This window comes from Eleginops maclovinus, chromosome 1 (assembly GCF_036324505.1).
Source record: "Eleginops maclovinus isolate JMC-PN-2008 ecotype Puerto Natales chromosome 1, JC_Emac_rtc_rv5, whole genome shotgun sequence".
Classification (NCBI taxonomy): domain Eukaryota; kingdom Metazoa; phylum Chordata; class Actinopteri; order Perciformes; family Eleginopidae; genus Eleginops; species Eleginops maclovinus.
Window position 1 is genome coordinate 16,676,848 of NC_086349.1, and position 22,999 is coordinate 16,699,846.

A 22,999-nucleotide genomic window follows, 5' to 3' on the forward strand; every position below is an offset into this window, starting at 1 on the left:
CGGAGTGCCTGGTGAAGTCTGTCAAATGTCATCCTTATTGCAGATTATGGTTTAATTGGATTAGACGAATCCTGGTAAGAATAGTTACTGGGTGTTTCATGTAGCCCACAGGCTTTCTGGCTTGGGTGAAGCAACCTCCTTTTAGATGTGATTGATTAAAATTACACTAAAATATGTATCTTTTTCTGACTGCCTGTAAATGGGTAAGCAAGACTATGTGTCCTTTGTTTTGTATTGTGTATCTGTGTGTATTTGTGCGAGCGTTTGTGGAAGAAGCTGTCATCCTGCCAACATCACTACTTTGGAGAGAGATAACAGCCGAGGCTGACTAACGTTAACAATCAGCCTAAGTCCATTGAGGCCAGCTGTCTAAAAGATAGACCGTGACAGAGTGGGTGCAGATACATTGACAGGCTCAGCTTTATTCCCAGATACTTCCCCTGAGGGCGTACATGACTGCAGAGCGGGAGGTTGGATTGTGTATGGAATGAAGATGATTCCAAGGAAAGTCATGCACACATGTCAAAATCCAAAATGTGGCTGCTTTCCTTTTTTCAAATGAGAGGCAGCCATAGCAGGAAGAGAAAGAAATACTGAGTCAGCTGAAGGATAGGAGGGATATGGTATTACAGTAGTCAGTGGCCTGGGGACATCACTGCTGAGATAAGGAGCTGAGGCCTAAACGATTGAGGAAACGAGCCAGTCAGGATCACAGAGAGGATGAGGAGGGCATTAAAGAGGTTAGCAATTAGCTTAACTTGGAGAATGGCTGCTTAGATAAGGTGAGAACAGTGGGAAAGAGAGAGACAGAGATAAAGATGAAGAGTGAGGGATGGAGGAGGGCCCAGACAAACACCAGACCAGTGGTTAGAGCAGTTAAAGACTGGGTTGAGGTGTACGGCCCTCTGTGACCTCAGGTGTTGACACTAGCAGGTGTGACTGGGTGGGGCTTGACTCAATGCAACAGTTACAGGGCTGACATCTGTAATTACGGCTAGGACAATTACTATCATATACCATGCAGCTGATGTAACTACCGCAACACAGTACATGCTCTAGCTGCTCCCAATGCTTATAATTCAGTTTGATTTTAATAAATAATTATGTTCAAAACTTGGCTATGCCTGTTAGTCTTTGCTGCTAATTTAATTAAAAAAAACTACAACTTGTCCCTGTCCATCTAATTACAATCATTTTTGGTAGGAAGGGAAGCCAAATGTCCGAGAATGTGGTTGTGTGTGTGTGTGTGTGTGTGTGTGTGTGTGTGTGTGTGTGTGTGTGTGTGTGTGTGTGTGTGTGTGTGTGTGTGTGTGTGTGTGTGTGTGTGTGTGTGTGTGTGTGTGTGTGTGCGCACACATAAATTTAATGACCTGAGACAAAAACATTAATGAATGAAGTGATGAATTGCTTCTGGAAGAAACTGACTGTGTGGTCACGATAGCCCACATGTGGCCATCTAGTTAATTCAAACAGACACACAACTACTCACACACACACACACACACACACACACACACACACACACACACACACACACACACAGATCTCATAGTCTTTTTACAGACATATTCCTTTGTGCATGTGTGAAGGTAACATATAAAATTACTGTGTGGTGGAATGTGTGTGTTTTAATTAGTATTAATTATGGTCTTTGCAGAGTAAACAGCTCAGTAATGACCTCCATGCCTGCTTGTAGATCCTGGAATAGTCACAGGTGGCACTGCTGGGAGAGGAGAGGAGAGTTTTTCATTGACATCCCCAACCATAACAGATTTGAACTGTACTATGTGTGTGCGTGAGGTTTCTCTGCATGTGTATCAAAGTGTAGCTGCTGGTGTAAACATGGCACTGATAATCCCACTGCTGTGCTCACAGCTGCATCCCAAACCTCAATCCAAGCCATCAGTAAATCACAAGCTTGTCCTGATTAGAGCAGAGCTGCATTAACACATATGGATGCATGAGGCAGACAAAAAGGTCTTAAAAACACATGCGGTCAGGGAAAGGCTGCACACCATTCACAACACTTATACATACTCCTTTAATCAAATCTGTGTGTGTGTTTCTGCGTTGCCATGCTATCCCAGTGAAACAGAGTAACAGGGCAGGCGGATCGTTTTACATAAGCTGTGCAAAATGGCACACCTCTGAGAACAAAAAATCCATCTTTTCAGCAGATAGAGAGGATAAATGCCCAAGTGACCCAAAACACTGAGAGAAAGGGAGAACGAGGGGAGAAATTTAGGAAAAAAACAAAGAAAATGGCACACCTCTGAGGATTCCAAATCAGCTTTCAGCTTCAAAGCACCAGTGATGTTTAGCCCTCCATCACTATGATGGGAACACTCAGAGAATTCCCACAAGGGGACAAATTAGTTCTGACTCTCTCCTAAGCAAGTCTAAACACTACGCTCTTCATGTGTGTGTCCGTGTATTTGTATATGTTTTTGTCTGAGCTGTAGAAGGCCTATGCCTCAGAGGGAAGCAAACTGTCCAAGAAAGAAAAGTTTGTCTTAGACCGCCGGCATTTTGCACACACACACACACACACACACACACACACACACACACACACACACACACACACACACACACACACACACACACACACACACACACACACACACACACACACACACACACACACACACACACACACACACACACACACACACACACACACACACACACACACACAAGATCATCCAAAAGAGGGATGTGGGGAGGTCAGACAGGGCACTGCTATCTGTAAATCTATCTGCTGTCTACGGATCAGTTTCTCCTACGAGACTCAGAGTCACATAACTCTTTGGCATTTCCTGATCAGTTTCCTTCCGCCAATGGCTGTTGTGAACCTTAGGAAGGCAACCTATCCTGATATGTGTGTCAATGGGTCAGCAGACAGGGAGACGGTGTATGTTGAACAACAAAACCTCCAGAGGGCTCACTCAAAATGGAAAGAAACCAAGTATATAATTCTTATAGGAGCTTCTTACCTTTCAACCTCTGCAACAGTAACCATTTCGACCCAGATATTAGGTGGCCATAAAAATGAATGCCGGGCATGCCACTAAGAGTTAGGGATGCACTGATCCGACTTTTTAACTCCTGATATGATACCTGGATTTATGGTATCGGTCATTACCAAGTACCAATATGATAGCAGGGTTTAATAAATAAACTGCAACAAAAGACTTGACTCAAGCATTGCATTTCTTACATTCTAAATGAAAATGTTACAAATATATTGGTGTAACCCTTCTCAGCAATAACAATTACATGGATGTTTGCATGGGTGCCTGAAAACTTTCCAAGAAATCATGTTAGCATGTATGGGAAAGAGAAGGAGAAAGCAGCTTTATGCTGCCCATCCCTCTCGTCTCACATCCCTTTCTTTTCTTCTTCTCTCCTCCCTTTCTCTGCTCCAGGCATGGAGGCTACATCGTCACAATTAGAGCTCATCACATCAACAGGTGGACCATAACTGCTGGTTGCAACAGGAAAACATGACGCATCCAATGGCGATCAGCAGATAATAGGCTTTCCTTGAAATTCCACGAATGGAATTGCACCCCCTAGGAACTGTTTACTGTTTACAAGACACGAACAAAGGTCCGCATAAAAATACGCACACAGCCACTGCATCTGTTGACTTTTAAATGCACCATGTTTCCCAGAAGCCCCCGTGACTCAGTATACCGTATATGCGGACTCCCTGCTGTTGGCTCATTATCGTTAGCATTCACGTTAGCTCAGTCACTGATGTGGTCTGACCAAACCTTAATGACCCACATACCTTCTTAGCCTCTGCTTATATTGAGAGCCAGGGCAACATGGGAAATAGGTGCGTAAGTAGTTGTCTGATTGTGTTCTGGGAATAATGTCCAGAAGATGTGAGACAGAAAGGTCTGCCGGTGAATCATTGATGATACCAACCTACGCTTGCATCTTGAGTGCATCTAATCACTCTGATTGCAACATGATTGTTAAGAGTCACAGCTCCTCCTTGACTGGTTTGGCCTACGATGACTGAACACAAGTAAGTGGGGTTGGAGGCAGGGGAATCTACTCTGTTAACTACCAGGAATGAATTGACCTCTATCTGTTCGTGGTTTCACAGTTCATAGGTCTGCCCATGAGGCTGTTTAAGTGCAGGTAAGGCTTCATCACCTGCAGCAGGTTTGAATTTGTAGTCCTGCTTTGATTCACATGTCCTAAACAGTGACTGCAGGGACAGGCTCCATTTGATTTATGTGCAGACCAGTCAAGCTCTTAGACAAGGAGGGCTGTACATTTAATTCAATGTTTATATATAAATAACTTGGAGGTCATGGATTTACCTGCTGTTTGAGCTGGTGCATGAGCCTGTCTTTCTCCCTCTTCAGAGCCATCACTTCCTCCTGAGATTTTTTCCGTTTGGAAGAGGATAACTCCAGCAAGGCGATGTTTGCATCCTTCTCACTGATGGCTGCTAGTAAAGCCTGCTGCCTGAGGTGATGGGAGTGGGAAAAGGGGGAAAAGAGTGAAGAGGAAAAAAGGAATGTCATTGATGATAAACAAAACTGTTAAAATATATAATTTTACCCTCAAAAAAGCACTGCAAAATGATGTTTGCCAGTCAGAAAATATAAACCCCAATCTCCAGCTGGGCCATTGTACGTAGGCAGATGTCACAGCAAACCCACTCAATCCAGACATTCTTAAACTCAGACTGAGATTCCACAGAAAATGAGCAGACATCTTTGAAGTGGTTTGTTAAGTGCTGTATTAGTGGTACCTCAGAGTGACTCATCGACATGTAATAGTGTAATGGAGCATAAAAGAGTAGGCTGAGGAGGATATGACATCTTTCCTCTGTCACCGCTGGTTACCACAATGTGTGTGTGTGTGTGTGTGTGTGTGTGTGTGTGTGTGTGTGTGTGTGTGTGTGTGTGTGTGTGTGTGTGTGTGTGTGTGTGTGTGTGTGTGTGTGTGTGTGTGTGTGTGTGTGTGTGTGTGTGTGTGAGTGTGTGTTTCTTCATACATACATAAGGGGTTGGCAGCAAATGACTGTGTACAGGTGCAGAGAAAACATACCAAGAGGCTTTTTCATTCATACACACAACCAGATGTACAAACAAATGTACACCATTACTCAAGAGATGCCTTGCGTAACCCTTCGACAGACGTAAAGCCTTAGGAGTAGTTTGGTGATGACTATCCTCGTCACCAAGCAGGATGTTTTAAATCCTGTGTTGTGACAAACATTGTATGCAGCTACACTGGTAAACCGACATGCACAAACACATTTACAAAATAAGCCAGATGCACCCACCCGTTGTACAAAACTGACTATTGACCAAAGGCCCAAAAAATATTATTAAAAAAGAACGAAATAGGCTGTAAAAAAAGATGTATGTGTAGGTTCTTTGTCTCCAAAAGCAGCCTAAAATTATCTGAATGACCATCACCGACGTCTCAAGCTGTCTGACTAGGTGGAAGTCACTGACGGTATTTTAAGTTGGATAAAATGACGTGACTGAACTCCAGACTCTGAAACCACATTTAAAATTAGGCAGGCATTAAACCAACACGGTAAGGTAATGTTTGGATTTGTGTGAGGTGATGGGTAAAGTAAGAGGAGGAGGGAGGGAGTCAAAATACACTTTGAACTCAATTAAAAATTGACCTGCATCGGAGTGTTTTTTTCCATGATTTAAGTCCCTGCAGAAATAACTGAATTGGGAAAATAAACATGCTGAACTCAGAATAAAGTCCTGCCGGCTAGGGACTCCACATTTGGTGTTTTTAGTACAATTATCTGAATGTCGCATCTGGATTCTCCCATTCAAGGCCATTAAAAGGCCTCTGTGTTTGTGTGTGCTTGCATATTGTGCATGCATTTGCGCGTGCATGCATGTGGGTTATGACAGGGATCCGAGCAGCTAATCATACCATTAATCACAGAGCAGGGCCAAAGTGACACTTTTCATCCCTCTACACCTCCACTGTTATTCCTTTTAATGCTCAGTGTAATGGGAATACACGAATGCACACACACACACACAAAACCCCAGACACACACAGACACACACAGACACACACAGACACACACAGACACACACACACACACACACACACACACACACACACACACACACACACACACACACACACACACACACACACACACACACATACATACATTCAACCAGAGCAAGTGCTTTTGACTACAGGACTATTATCTTTGACCTGGCCTTTCATAATGTAAAATGCTAAAAGAAAGTTAACAAGTTAAAAATAAATCCACTGATATATCAACAAATGAAACAACAGTCGATTCTTTCTTCCCATGACTAATAAACCAAATCATTAATTTTGCATTTATAAGCATGGCATAGTGGCAATCTGTGTGACATTCTTTTATCTTTGGCTGTGTGAAATAAAGTAAAGAGGTGATGCACAGAGACATATATGGACAAGGAATGCGGCACTGTGTCACTGTTCATAAACAATGGGTCAGATTTACAGCCTTAACTTGCTTGCAAGAGGGCCATCTTTAGTACACACTGCTAGAAATGGAAACTCCCACTTTGGATATATTGTCTCAAAGTTTTCCCTAATCTATTCTAACATTACCTGAAAGCATCTAAGTCAGTATGTGACTCTAATTGCAAACAAAATAACTGCAGACCAAGCTGAAAAACATAGCATTGCGTATGGGACAACAATTAAGTTATACATTTAGTGCAAGGCCAAATAGGTAGATGGAAAGAGTGCTGTGAAAGGTTATGGGCACAAACCCCCACCTCAGCTTTAAAGGGGAGGTTTATCTAATCTGTGAACTCCTCTTAGAAAAGCAAAACAGAGATCCATCTTTTTCTGACCTCCACTTAGTCACTTCATGAAGGATTGTTTCACTCCCATTCATCAAATCCTGAATTGATGAAAGACACAATGTGGCTGTTACTAAAAAGAGATAATAAATGAAATGTGTAACGAACCACGGCTTTAAGAAAAGCCATACATGAAAGCCAAGTTGCCTTTTTACATTCTGACAATGTAATCATTGTCTTTAGTATTGTAGCAATTGCAGGCCTCTACAAGGAAGCTAGAATAATTACTGTATGTCTTTTTATGACGGAAAGGTGTTCTGCTGTCTGTGAATACATGGTTGTCACATTCATCTGCACTGCATTCCCCTAGCACAGGTACAGACTTTCCAACTGGAAATGATTGATTGACCCTGAGACAGTTGTGAACCCAACTAAATTAAACCCCCAAACCAAAGTGGCTGCCATGCATCAGTGCAAGCTAAATCACTTCCAGGCTTTAAATTAACACAGTCGATTACAGAGCTGTCTCTCTGTGGGTGCTCTTCTAGTGGTACTGCAGGATTCTGCTGAGTGATGTCTTCCTAAAACAATAAAAGCGGGGCATTATTATGATAAGCAAGCCTGTAAATGTTGTCTCCCACATCCTCAATCAGTGAATGTGTGTGTGTGTGTGTGTGTGTGTGTGTGTGTGTGTGTGTGTGTATGTGTGTGTGTGTGTGTGTGCTGAGTGTGTGGTGGTGTGTGCTGATTAGTATTACTTACAGTCCTTGAGCCTGAATCACACTGTAGTATTTAATCACATCTAATTTGAGTGGCCATTTGGCCTGAGTTATAGTCCACACTGCAATGTACATGAATCTAGCAGACAGGGTTCATCTATTAGACAAACACAAACAAACACACGCACGCACACACGCACAGACAAAGACAAATGCTTGCCCAGTATCTACTGGCTGATCTTGAGCTTGAGTGGGTGAACCCTCTCCCTTCTCTTCCTCTTGTCTCACTCCCTGCTTAACTTAGCCTTGGCGTGTCCTGGACAAACACAGGATTATCTCCATTTCCTTTCGGAATTGAAAGGGCAGCAATGAAAAGGGTTTTCATGACAAACTTGTAATTAGTCTTCATAAAAGTCAGACCCCATGCACTGAGAAGTCATAAGGTTCTCCAATAAAAAGAGAAATAAATCCCATAATAACTGCTGGATATCTGGTCTAAAAAATCATTCTTACTTTAGTCTTTCTATGAGATAACAGTATTTTAGCTGACAAGTTAAACACAATGTTTACATAAACAGTTGTGCATTCATACAAATAAATATCATTGTATTTACTTAGCGATATAGACTAGTATAGATGCGGGGGTATGCAAGCCTCTGTGGAAATAGCCTTTAGGCAGGACTGACATCTTATTTATAAGGGGTGAAATTCTCGGCTCGACTACAACATGTGATTCCAATTGAACCTTCATGGTCCCTGGGACATATTGAGACATTTGGATCTGCAGAGGTGGGAGATGGATGACTAAAGTACATGACCATGCGATGAGAGGTGATATGGAAAGGAGGGAGGGGGAGGGTCAGCAGAGACGATATGGAAAGAAATACTGAAATGAAAAAAGGTGGAATAAGAGAAGGGTAAGGAAATGTCAGGCGGGACGAGATAATTATGAACAAAGGAATGAAAAATGAAGAGAGAAAACTTCGATGAAGACCTATTAGAGGCGCGGCTGCTGTCGACGGACTGTGAGGTCACAGCGCAGACAGGACACTAGCAGGTCAGACAGATTTCTGGGTGACAAAGGGTTAAGACGGGGTCAAGAGTAAGCATAAACACACATACGTATACATTTGCACAAAGCAAGTTCAAGGAAAGCGGATGTTGGGAAGAACCAAAGGCTCAAGAAAAAATATATAAAAAAGAGATGGCAAGAGATGAAGGCAATAGATAAGAAGGGAAAAGTATGTGTTTGACAAGAGTGACTGCCACTTGTGCTGCATGAGGGGTAAAAGAGGGAAGAAAATTAGAGAAGGAAGGGAAGAAAAGAGCAAAGGTAAAGATTTAAGAGCCCTTGCCTACACTAAATCAGCTCAGCGCACTCCATGTTGTTATTCCTAGGCGTCACGGTTGAAGGATATGTGTTTATAATTTGTGTTATGACTTACTTGAAATTATGAGTGTGGAGAGTCAGAGGGACAGAAACAGATGCGTCCGTGTGATGCCCGAAGGAACCATCAATACTGTCTGCCCCTAAGTGCAGTGTGTTCATGTGTGCGTGAATTTGCCTGCACACATTTCTACTTACATTTCCGCATGTGTGATGTATTTTGTTAGAAAGAACATGGGGAGCCCACTAATGTGTGTTCCCAGAACATCCATTATGAATCTTCCAGTTTGTGATCATGCCCTTGCACCACTTAACTGTCCGACTCTGCAGAAACATTCCACTTGCTTTTATGGCTGTTCCTTGATTGTGAGTGTGTGAAGGTGCAGTACAAGGCTGAGGGCCCCTGGCTAAGCGGTACTAGAGGCCTGTGGTGAGAGCAAGCAGAGGACATGAGAATGGGGCATGGTTGAGTGACATTATTATTTATGGCCTTGGAACACTGTGTTATTTACAACTGAGGTGGTAGGAAAAATGTCTATTTCAAACAAAAAACACACACTCTGGGTTCATTTAGTAAGCTTACTGCAAAGCCAGTTCAGATGGTAAATCTGTGTTTTAACTCCAAATGTCGAGTAAAAATATTTTCAGGAGGTCTACCTTAGGAAGGATTAGCTCAATGCTAACCTTTAGCAGCTAACCTTAAGCCAGCCCCATGCCAGATGGACTTTTTACCAACTTCCTTCTGTATGTTGGCCTGGATTTCGCCATTATTCATTTTAATCGGTGAGTCAGGGTTTATTCAGACTCATTGCAAATCAAACTTGCATGTCTGTCTTGTTTAAAGAAATTCATGTCGACTCCAATATTCCTCTTGAGCAGCTATATTAGAGATTACATGCTAATCCTGTGCGTCTACTAAGAATGCTAAACTTTACATGCTAACCTTGAGCTGAGCTTCCCAAGAGAAGTCCATGACAGCAGATGGTTCCCCCAGAACTGGGCCAGGTTGTGTGTGTTTTCACTTGACTAATAAAATATACATCCCACTTACTCTGCTCACCCCCACTCCCACACTAGTGCTCTGACTAGTGGGGAGTGGGGGTTGGTCTAATTGAAAGAGTATGTATCAGTTTTACAGCAACAAAAAGGGAAAATACGAGGGGACAAAAATCAACAAATCTGCCAAAACTAGCCAAATGTTTAGAGTGGGAGCAGGGACGAGGAGAGATGGCCGACTGCTCCCAGAGATGAGCAGGACCAGACGGCCACCGCTGCATTCCAGTCAGAGACAGGGGTAGACAGATAGAGAGACCCAGACAAAGAGGAACTGAGAGAGAGACCAGGTGGCTGTGTGTATGTGTGTGTGTGTGTGTGTGTGTGTGTGTGTGTGTGTGTGTGTGTGTGTGTGTGTGTGTCTCTGTGTGTGTGTGTGTGTGTGTGTGTGTGTGTGTGTGTGTGTGTGTGTGTGTGTGTGTGTGTGTGTGTGTGTGTTTGAGTATGTGAGTGTATGAGTGAATGCAGACAAATCAGATGAAACTAAGACAATCTTGTCAAGGCAAAGACATAAGGATTTCATTTAAATGTAATAAGTTTTGACGGAATAGTTAACATTTTTGAATATGTGTATTTCTTTCCAAGAAAGTCAAATGAGAAAATCAATATTAATCTTGTGTTCCAGGTTATTCAATAAATGAACTATTTGTTTGCTTAAAACAAATGATCTGGCTTTGACAGAACGATGGATGGCTGTCCTCTCTCACTTCCTGCTCCATTGCATCACCTACTGAGGATCTGGGGTCAGGCAGAGTCCTGTTGTTGTAAAAACAGGATAGATAAATAAACAAGGCCTAGTGGGATGTCAGTGATGATAATGATGTCACTGTCAGTTCTTTCCCATTCGGACGACCTTGGGTGTCTCCATATGTGCCCGTTTTTGCTTGAGTGCATGTGTGGCCATACTTTAACTTTTCTTACCAACCTCCGTCTTTCACTTCAAAGCAAGAAAAACACAATGCATATCGGATTAGTCAAAGCCTCTGTCAATCTACCGAGCTGTCTGGTACAAGGCCCTCCTACACGGCCTCTTCCAATAAGGTGAGCTCTGACCCTGACCCTCCAGGGATCCTACCAATAGCAGAGCGCGGCTTTCCATTCTTAAAGTTTGTTTTCTGTCTTTATCACCCCTCCGCTGACTGACAGTGTCTCCCCAAGTCCCATCAAACAAGACAGGGGGCTGTACTGTACCACACACATGTAGGGCTCCCCTGCCTCACAGTCAGACACACACACACACACATACACACACACACACACACACACACACACACACACACACACACACACACACACACACACACACACACACACACACACACACACACACACACACACACACACACACACACACATACAGCAGCTGGGGTGTTTAAAGCTCCCTGTCATCTGAGAGAGGGGTGAGGGTCACAGAATGAGAAACACTGCTCCAGTCACACTACTGTAAGAACACACACATACACAAGAGGGCAGGAAGAAACATACACACGTATGCAGCGTGTTAAGAAAGAGCACCAAGGCTTCAGTCTAAACATTGATGAGTTGTGCCATCCCCTAGTCTTGTCTGTCTCTGATTGCCTCTCCGCTTTTTTTAAACTTTAAAAGATGAGATATACAATATGTGTCACAGGAAGGGCTGCTCAGTTGAGGTCAGATTAGATGAAAAATATATGATGTTTGTTGAAGATAGGAAAGAATAATTATGTTTATAATCACATAGAATACTTTCTTATTTTGCTGCAGTTTGTCTTTATATTCCTTCCTATATTCCTCCGTTTTTCCAACCCTCCAACAACTCAAATAATGAAATTCCAAGGGAAAAAAAAAATCCTTAAATCTAAAAAGTGTGATTGATTGATTGATTATTATTATTATTGGAGAATACTAGTTGATTATTAATTATTTCGGTCATCAGAAACAGAAGCAAAATGAATGATCTATTTATTAACATATTTCTTTGTACTTGGTTGAGAGGAGCTTCAGTGAAGTGTGTGCTCTAAACAGTCAGTTATGTAAACTGAAAATACCAAGAGGACACCTTCTGCATTGCGTCATTTGAAATAGAGGTCTGCTGTATTGTCCTGTATAATGCACAATTTAAAATAACCCTCTGTCAAACACAGTTTATCACAGGCTCTTGAACAGGAAGGCCCCTTTAGTGTTATACCTTGTTCTCTCTCCATCCTCATTCCATCACTCCTTCTCCCCTCCCTTCTTTTTTGATAATCAAAGAGAGGAGCCACTCATCGGAGGAGAGAATGGCATCACCTCCGCCTTGGACTTGGACCTCTCTATCAACTGACTTCTCTCTCCCTCTTACATTGTTAGTTGTGCCCTATACTCACTCCTGAGTGGGGCTAAATATTAAGTTCAAGGAGGTTATGCAAACATGTTGAAACAGCCATCCTTGGCCTAAGTATTACCCTGAAACCTTCAATTACCCGCCTTGCTTTCCTCTCTCCTCATTCCTTCTGCTTTTCCTGTCCTCTGTACGGGTTCTCTCACTCCGGTCATCTAACTGCTGCCTGGAAATATAGCGCACACTCATGACGTGGGGCCAAAAAACCTTAAAATATCAGGGGCAGAGAGTACAACATTGTGGCCCATTATTACAAAAGTACACTCACACAAATGCGCAACCAAAATACACACACAAACCGATGAAAGATGGGTCCAGAAAAACAGTGGGAGCAAGTACCCCTGGTGTATTTTCTCTGTGTTCCAAATGTAGGGCCTGGCGGTGGACCACAGCTGAACCACAGCCGACATGCGGTGGAATGGGAGGCTACCACACTCACTTCCCTTAAAGGAGCCATAGAGACACACATAAGGGTGATCACATAATAACACACACACACACACACACACACACACACACACACACACACACACACACACACACACACACACACACACACACACACACACACACACACACACACACACACACACACACACACACACACACATGTTCAGCAATTTCCTGGATAGCACTGTCATGACGAGGGGAGTCCATGTTTAAAAAGTGGTTTGAGGTGAAGGGACAGATCTGTAAGGGCTGTTTCCCACAATGCTTTGCCAGACAATTACACAAGCCAATTAATGTGGTTACTACAGCACAGCTAAGACTTTACTCTATGCAAGTGGAGTGTGTGTGAACGTGCGTGTGAGAGAGATGTGTGCACTCTCTTTTGGCCTGTAAGGCTCTAAGAATTATAGCTTTCCTTGGAGCTTTGACCAATGGATTTCCCGTCAGTGTGTAAAGGACACACAGGGTCACACTAACATTCACCCCACACTCCATCAACCATCACAGTTTTTTCCTATCATAGCCTCATGAGCTCAACTATTATAAAAGCTGCAAACCAAGAGAGAACTACAATACCCACGATATCATCCCAGCGAGAGCTCCATTACTTTCTCAGAAGGAAACCGGAATGTTGGTTGAGACAGACTTCTTTTTTAAGTAAAGATTTTTTTTTTCTTTTCTGTATCTTTTTCCCAATTACTGCAACATACATCTCACAATACAATACAATACAATACAATATGTTATATAATAATGTAGTGTCACTTGCAACTTCAAAGCTGCATGTACGTAGATTAACCCATAAATTAAGCAAACACACATGCACACACATCTGCTAAAAATTAACAATCCTCTGAATTCAACCTTGGTTAATTTGGTTTTCATTTAATAAGGGATAATAAAATGGAAGTAAAACAAAAAAGACTCAAACTGCTCTGCTTTGTGTCGAAGCAGCAGGAACCACATGGTTCCTTTACAGTCTGCTACACAAACATGCTCTGACCACATACTAACTTATACAGACTTCATTAGCCCAGCTTCAAGTGCTTCAAAGTGTGTAAGAGGGAAGATATAAATATATTCAAAGCAAGAAATTATGCGAGAGACACAGAGAGATAGACACTAAGTCTCTCTCTCACTCACACACACACACACACACACACACACATACACACACACACACACACACACACACACACACACACACACACACACACACACACACACATATTCAAACACACAGACACACTCACTCACACACACAGACACATGCACACACACACGCACACAGAGCAGGCTACGTGAGGTTGCTGATTAGAGGAGCTGTTGCCAGGTCTGGACAGGTCTGCTGTATATTTAAACAGATCAGTGAGGATCATGGGATCAAAGAGTAACATGATTACTACCTGGCCTTTTGATTAAAAAAAAAAAAAAAAGTATAAAAACATCTCACTATTATTTACCTGTCAATTCACACAGGAATACACACATTTGGTAGCACACACACACACAACAGATAAACTTGTGTGTGAGGTGTACGTGTACAAGCACACAGCAGACACTAAGATATGAACACACATGCACGCACACACACATGCACACACAGACATATACGACCACACCGCTCTATAATCTGGGTAATTTGTACGTTGAAGCTAGTGTAGACAGATCTTGCCCCTGGTACATTGAGCCTGTTGTGTCATTGCACTCGCTTGTTCGTCAGCCGTTGTGAATTCCCAATAGAGACATACCCAGCTTTAAAGTATACAGGTCGTGAATATGTTCCGTGTGAAGAAGACACATTGAAACTACTCGCACTCTTGTTATAATGGCTCTTCTTGTTCGTTAAGGATTTGAATGCGTGTGTTTAAGCATTTTTACAAGAGTTTGAAAATTGAAGCTGCAACTGGCACATGCACGAGCAGGCAAGCATGACATAGCAGAAGTGTGTGCCTTGTAATCTCTACAGTAAAAAGTACACTCGCTCTTATACCTTTTAACTCTTTGCCTCAAGTCATCTTATTGGAATCCAGTTTCCTTTCGCCTTCGTTATGATTTGTATGCTTTTTTCACATAAACGTGAGCATGAACTGATCCACAGAAAATGTACACAGGTAAACACAGACCATACTGCACTGGCCGACCCTAACACCTGTGCATGGATTCCAGCATATGTCTGTTTTTTAATAAAGAGACCAGCGGTAGTTTGCAGTCAGATGCTGCTGACAGACCCACTGATTTCCAGTTAGATAACACACACAGACACAGCCGAGCTCCCTTGGTAGATTGCATCACGGTTATTTTAACAATGGCTTGCACTCAGTTCTTTTGCTGGATATGGTTACATGCAGGATTGTGTGTATGTGTGTGAATCTTTTTGTTTGTTTTTTTCTAGCTTTTCTTCAATCTTAAATGGTCATTCTATCTGTGGGCACTTTAATTTGTTTCTAAGAGTTTTAGTAGAACTTTAGGTTTGTTGTAATGTTAAATATACATCAGGGTCCTTAAGAGGTTTGCATACATGTGTTGGTGTTAATATGCATGAGAATGACACGGATTGCTGCATATGCCTCTAAGTGTGTGTGTGTGTGTGTGTGTGTGTGTGTGTGTGTGTGTGTGTGTGTGTGTGTGTGTGTGTGTTGTGTGTCTTTGTATGCTGTGACCAGGCAGTAAAGAGTATTATGACGTGCTGTTCTGTGTAACGACGTTGATGTGCTCCACTGACATCGGAGAGTTGCGGGTGAGGGTGAGATCATTTACTAAATTAGTTCCGAATGTACCTTTACTTTTTCAGAGACATCCACAAACAAAACTATGGACTTGTGTGGGCACTACACCTTTCACCAACACATCACATTGTAAAATAGTTTAATTAGTTTCATGGAAATAAGGACTATTTGTGGTCCTGGAAACAGCGGGAACATAGCAGCTGTTGAAAATGTAAGTTTGGCTGGACTTTAGAACACATTTGAGGTGAAATTGAAGTGGAATCTAGGACATTTATACTTTCAGAATCAGAATCAGAATCAGAAGTACTTTATTTATCCCAAACTGGGAAATGTTTTCGCTGCAGCAACGAAATACAAAAAGAAGCAAAAACAAATACAAATAATTAATTATTCATGAAAATGAATAAAAATGAGAAATATATACTTTTATTTTTTGTTAGAATATACATTTCAGGGCAGACAAGCACTTGTATATCCTTTTTCAGAACTAAAAGACTTAATTTGGAGTTCTGTAAAGTCTTAAGAATACTAATAAAGGCATAAATAATTAAAGTTTATGCTCAAGTACAAGCAAGAGCAAAAGCTTCTTCTTAATGTTCCTTTAAGTGAATGATAGATCGAACTTCATATTCACTTAAAAGCCCAAATTTTCAACGATTCCCCTGCATTAATCACATGTTCATGCATTCACACACACTTAACCTTACCAATATTTGAACTCCATGACAAATTAAAGCTTCCCATAGATAAAACTGTGGCTGCTTAAAGGTGGGAAATGTTTGTAGACCGACCACAGAGCAAGCTATAAAGCTGCTGGCTGCATATTTAATTCAAACAATTTGTTATACACAACATGTCTAATCATTTTCTCTGAGTGCTAAACGAGGCTAAATCAAAATATACTGTACAGACACAGACCTGGGCCTGCTATGGCTCCTGCTGTGACTGTGTGCATGTGTAGATTTGTTTAGCTGAAATGTAAATATTGTTAACATGATGTCTGTTTCAGAGTTGTGAGGTCTCCTGCCACTGTTACAGCAGGAAGAATACAGGTGTGTTTTTGGGGTTTTCTGGACTTTGAAGTTGAAACGTGCAGGAAGAAATAATTACAGAAAAGTGACACACAGCCATGAGGGGAAAAAACTATTGAGAAAAAGTTTGCACGACAACTGAAAAAGTACTGGGCTCTTTTTACAGCTACACTGTGATGACATGTAGCGCATTGACAAACAGCTCTCATTTGCCGTGCTGAGCATGGGCTGGAGACCACCTCAGAGCTAAAGAGAATTAAAAAGAGACTCTGCTGGGAAGCCTACAGACACATGTACAAACATTTTGGCACAAAAATGTCTCTGTCACAGAACATCAACTTTAAAAGGAGGAGTAGAGCGTGTGAGGAATAAGGTTAGCAAGCAAAAGAGAATTGTTTATTGCTCTTTTATCTGCAGTCATGCAGTCAGAAATATCACGAAGGCGCTTAGAAGTTGGTGGAAACACTGGCACGGAAGACATTGAGACTGACATGTCGAGATGTCTGCATTGTGGCGTGCTTGCGTGTATGTGTATGTGTGTATGTGCATGAGTTCATTAAGTGTTTATGCTGTATGTGTACCTTTTTTACCAATGTGTTTGTGTGCGTGTAAGTGTGTTTATTGTGCACTGAGCTCCCAAAGAGACACTGATGTCAGGAAACTGAAACACTCCATTGCTGAACAAACCATGCCAGGAGGAAGATCTAAACAATGTGCCGCAATTGCTTTATTACTCAGTGTTTGCCCTAGGTGTCATGTTACTGAAGTCTCCAACACCATAAAAGCCTTCTCTACGGTTCAGCACTGTGTTTGTGTGTTTGCTCTGGCAGAGGCTCCCCTATGACTAGTTGTATTGGACATGCTCAAACAAAGCCAAACACACAACGGGAGCCGCAAGCAATTAGGGCCTGCCATAGTGCATAACTCCTCTCTGAACACCCTCTGTTTCCCCCTCGCCATACATCAGTCCCTTTCTCCTCTACCACACAAGGATCTACCATGAGCCTCCATCCACAACACACACTCATTCAGATATCATTCCCGGAAACATTTGCATGCTCACTCTGCGCTGGTATCCTGTGTGGCATTAGCGGCAATAATACTGTTTTTGTGTATGTCATCTTCAGGATTAAATGTTAACCTCGGTGGGCAGAACTTTGCACGAGAATGCCTGTAATGCTAGCAGGCAACCTAATCCACGGGATTAATACATATTACGATGGTTTAGCAAAGAGCAGGGTGGGCCCTGTCTCTCCATTTCCTTCTGTCATTGGAATACATTTGACGCAGCCCACATTTTACGACACCCACTTACTCTTCCTGCTATTGTTTGATGCAGTTTAAAACATGCAATTTATACATTATTCATCTTGGGTTTTTAGCTCACATCTGCACAGTAGATGATTAAGACATCCTGTCATAGCAGAGTAAGGCCAGTCATAGTGAGTGATGGACATCCATTTTGAATTGTTTCGAGCCGGAGTAGAGGGTGATATCTCACTGTCTGTGGCTTGGACAGCAGACATGATGAGGATCTGTTTCAAATCAATGTAAGACAAACTGGTACATTCAATCTGGGTCAACTTCATTCTCCTTCTACCCCCTGAAAACCCTTTCCTCTTTTTTTTTGTCTTCCTGGTTCTCTTACAATGTATTTGGGTGTCTCTTTGGCCTTTTGTCACTTAGCACCTCATCAGAGAGACTTCACTTTCTGCAAAAAGGGAAAAAGGAAAGGATGGAGAGATGAAGCAGTGCTGTACTTGAGTTGGGTGGGTTGTGTGTGTGTGTGTGTGTGTGTGTGTGTGTGTGTGTGTGTGTGTGTGTGTTGTGTGTGTGTGTGTGTGTGTGTGTGTGTGTGTGTGTGTGTGTGTGTGTGTCTGTGTGTGTCTGTGTGTGTGTGTGTGTGTGTGTGTGTGTCTGTGTCTGTGTGTGTGTGTGTGTCTGTGCTGGGGGTATGTCTGTACCAGTTGTGTACTAATAAAGCTAATGATTGCCATCTGGCCAGCAAACAGATTCCTGAATTCCTGTTTTTTTCATGTCACAAAGCCATTATTCCAGCCCTGCTCATGTGTCACTTTGAACAAATCAGAGCATTACTTTAAGCTTCAGACCTAGTTGTGTGTGCAGTGTGTGTGAGTTTGTGTCTTTACAAGAACTATAAACAATGACACAGTCCTTGTTGCCCACTTACACCATACACATCAATGTTTGTGGTGCAAGTGTAACAGCATGTATGAGCAAAAGCACACCAATTTGTGAGTATGACAGGGGACCGCATACCTCTGTATGTTTGTCCTATGTGTGCAAACCTTTTGTAGTGGCTTGTGTAGCTCTCCTGTTACACATACACATGTTCTTTATGGGCTGGCTAATGGAGCTGAGCTCTTCCTGCCTCTGTGATGTGGTTTACTGTTGTTTGATGTGCTCAGGAATCCTGCATAGGAGAGCACCTCAAGCCGATCTTATCACATAAAAGCCCTTGCAATGGAAGAAGACACTCAGCTTTTTTTTTTCTTAACTTAATAGAGATCTGTGTCCCTGTGAGGCTGTGTGTGAGTAACTTTGTGCGTGCGTACCTTTTCTTTAATTCAATCGAGTGTGTAACCCAAGGCTAAACACACACATTTGATTTCAGTAAATGCTTAGCCAAGAGACCTGTGGCCTGAGTGGATCAGAGACATGTCAGATTTGTCAGTGCATGCTATGGTGAGAACATGTGTGTGTGACAGAGGGAGGGTGCAACTGAGTTAAAAAAAAAAAGGGATATTGTGTTTTTCTTTAATTTAACTCTAGTCATATGATGGGTGATGACTTTATGCAAGTTTAAGAACATACTAAACGTGTAGTTAGTTCTTAGCTAGGTTTGACATGTGAGCGATAAATGAATCCATAAGAATGGCTAGATGGCCACACTACAAACATCATCAACAAAGTGAGAACAAGTGATACAAAGTTTGCACGATTATTTGGTTATCATTCGACATACAAATGGAAAGGAGAAAAGAAAACAAGAGTGAAAAAAGCCATACATATTGGGTCTTATTCTTTAAATGTTATAAATAAATCAATTGGATATTTTAAAGACCTTCATTATGTGAAATTATTTAACCCGATAACTTATCAGGTGTAAAAATACTTTATTACATTTGTCCTTATTAGTCAGTGAGATATTTGTGGGACACCTTAGCCAAAGGTTTTCATTTTATACACATTTTATACTTTAAAAAAAAGGTGTACATTATTTCATAGATAATGTGGGAAATAAGGTAACAAGGACTGCTTTTGGAACATGTAATATCAGCCTGATAAGACATCGGATAACACTGTGCTTTTAAATTGGGGTTTTTATTTTCTTGTGTTTTATATTGTTCATGTATGAGAGTTTTTCAGTGTGTGGCTTTAAGTGTGATTTTATTGACCTGTGTTTTACATTTTTTTTATTTTCTGATCTGTTTTGTCCAAATGTATTTATGCTACTTTTTATACTTTATATTTTTTTTCTCTGTTTTTAAATGTGCTATACAAGTAAAGTTGGATTGGATTAGGTATAGAATAAATGGTTATTTCTCAGGGTTGGGGAAATAGGACCCAAGCGAGGAACAAGAGGGGAACAGAGACTAAACACACAAGGGTAAACTCAAGAGTGTATGTAAGCTCATACAGCTCTTGGTGCGTAGAAAAAACTGCTGGGTCCATTCTGGTTCGGGTTGTACTGTCAGGGTTTTGTGACAGGACCCAAGTGCAGAGTGAATATAGGAGGCAGGTATGGGTCCAACTAAAAGGCGAGCTTTATTCAAATTAAAGCTGTACTTTCAAACAAAGAAAAACCTAATCTACACTAGCCAGGGAATACAGGGACAACAGGAACAGGAGCAGACAGACGGGCGGACAGGAACAGGCAGGTAAAATAGACGGGAAAAGGCACAGAACATGGACATGACCAGATTGGAAACGATGACAACCGAACAAGGAACAAGAGGGGAACAGAGACTAAACACACAAGGGTAATCACAAGACAAGACACAGGTGGAGAGGGGAGGAGAAACACAGGGATAACAGGTGAACACCATGACACAATCAGGCACAGGAGGGAAACGCAGACAGGAAGTGAAACTAAACATGACACAAGAGGGGAAAACACTTTAAAAAAAACAGGAAACAACAGACACAAAACAAGGATCATGACATTATTACTGAAAGAGGAAGCTCAGCTGATTCCTGCTTCATATGAATGACGCACAATTCATAAAAGTTTGACTGAATTGTGAAAAAGTGTGTATTTTGTTTCAAAATGCGTCATTGGGTGCTTCAGGTTCCGCATAAACAGAGAGAAATGAAAGGAAACACACCACCAAAACCTCTGTAACAATAGTGTCAACCTCATCCTTTATCCAAATGTCTTACGCTCCATAATAACGGATAAAATATTCACTGGGGTTTTAGTTACAGTAATGTCAGTGTAGTCATACAGTCTTGTTATGCTTTGAATAATATATTCTGAAATGACACAACCTATTTCCTCAGTGTTCGGATCTTGATCTAAATGACTCCAGACATAAACACGCATAACCTTATATCAAGACATTCATGAATGGTCAAATTATCAATCATACACACACTGTCTATATTAGATTTCATATACAGTGGGGCAAAAAAGTATTTAGTCAGCCACCAATTGTGCAAGTTCTCCCATTTAAAAAGATGAGAGAGGCCTGTAATTTTTATCATAGGTACACCTCAACTATGAGAGACAGAATGACGAAAAAATCCAGAAGATCACATTGTCTGATTTTTAAAGAATTGATTTCATAGTATTGTGGAAATTAAGTATTTGGTCAATAACAAAAGTTCATCTCAATACTTTGTTATATACCCTTTGTTGGCAATGACAGAGGTCAAACGTTTTCTGTAAGTCTTCACAAGGTTTCACACACTGTTGCTGGTATTTTGGCCCATTCCTCCATGCAGATCTCCTCTAAAGCAGTGATGTTTTGGGGCTGTCGCTGGGCAACACGGGACTTTCAACTCCCTCCAAAGATTTTCTATGGGGTTGAGATCTGGAGACTGGCTAGGCCACTCCAGGACCTTGAAATGCTTCTTACGAAGCCACTCCTTCGTTGCCCTGGCGGTGTGTTTGGGATCATTGTCATGCTGAAAGTCCCAGCCACGCTTCATCTTCAGTGCCCTTGCTGATGGAAGGAGGTTTTCACTCAAAATCTAAAGATACATGGCCCCATTCATTCTTTCCTTTACACGGATCAGTCGTCCTGGTCCCTTTGCAGAAAAACAGCCCCAAAGGATGATGTTTCCACCCCCATGCTTCACAGTAGGTATGGTGTTCTTTGGATGCAACTCTGCATTCTTTCTCCTCCAAACACGACGAGTTGAGTTTTTACCAAAAAGTTCTATTTTGGTTTCATCTGACCATATGACATTCTCCCAATCCTCTTCTGGATCATCCAAATGCCCTCTAGCAAACTTCAGACGGGCCTGGACATGTACTGGCTTAAGCAGGGGGACACATCTGGAAATGCAGGATTTAAGTCCCTGGCGGCGTAGTGTGTTACTGATGGTAGCCTCTGTTACTTTGGTCCCAGCTCTCTGCAGGTCATTCACTAGGTCCCCCCGTGTGGTTCTGGGATTTTTGCTCACCGTTCTTGTGATCATTTTGACCCCACGGGGTGAGATCTTGCATGGAGCCCCAGATCGAGGGAGATTAGCAGTGGTCTTGTATGTCTTCCATTTTCTAATAATTGCTCCCACAGTTGATTTCTTCACACCAAGCTGCTTACCTATTGCAGATTCAGTTTTCCCAGCCTGGTGCAGGTCTACAATTTTGTCTCTGGTCTCCTTTGACAGCTCTTTGGTCTTGGCCATAGTGGAGTTTGGAGTATGACTGTTTGAGGTTGTGGACAGGTGTCTTTTATACTGATAACGAGTTCAAAAAGGTGCCATTAATAAAGAAGAAGTTACAGGTCTGTGAGAGCCAGAAATCTTGCTTGTTTGTAGGTGACCAAATACTTATTTTACCGAGGAATTTATCAATTAATTCATAAAAAATCCTACAATGTGATTTCTTGGATTTTTTTTCTTATTCTGTCTCTCATAGTTGAGGTATACCTATGATACAAATTACAGGCCTCTCTCATCTTTTTAAATGGGAGAACTTGCACAATTGGTGGCTGACTAAATACTTTTTTGCCCCACTGTATATGTTCATGCCATTGTCTTTGCTCACACTTCCTCTAGCCATTCTTGTCTTGGCATGAATCCTATGTCGGGATTACCGACGGGACAGGGACATGGGTCGGCAGGACCCCCGACTGGACAGGGACATGGGTTCGGCGGGATCCCCGACTGGACAGGGGCATAGGTTGGCGGGTCCCCCGACTGGACAGGGACATGGGTCGACGGGACCCCCGACTGGACAGGGACATGGGACGGCGAGGCCCCCGA

The 22,999-nt window shown here is 42.0% G+C and overlaps 1 protein-coding gene across 2 annotated transcripts in view; it reads right to left on the reverse strand.

Annotated features, from left to right (window-relative positions):
- Positions 1-22,999, reverse strand: part of LOC134865409 (ERC protein 2-like) — a 145,515-nt gene that overhangs the window by 36,994 nt on the left and 85,522 nt on the right. For both annotated transcript variants that reach the window (XM_063885025.1, XM_063884941.1), the window contains one exon: positions 4,341-4,488. In XM_063885025.1, the coding sequence (XP_063741095.1) occupies positions 4,341-4,488 (148 nt within the window). The remainder of the gene's footprint in view (positions 1-4,340; positions 4,489-22,999) is intronic.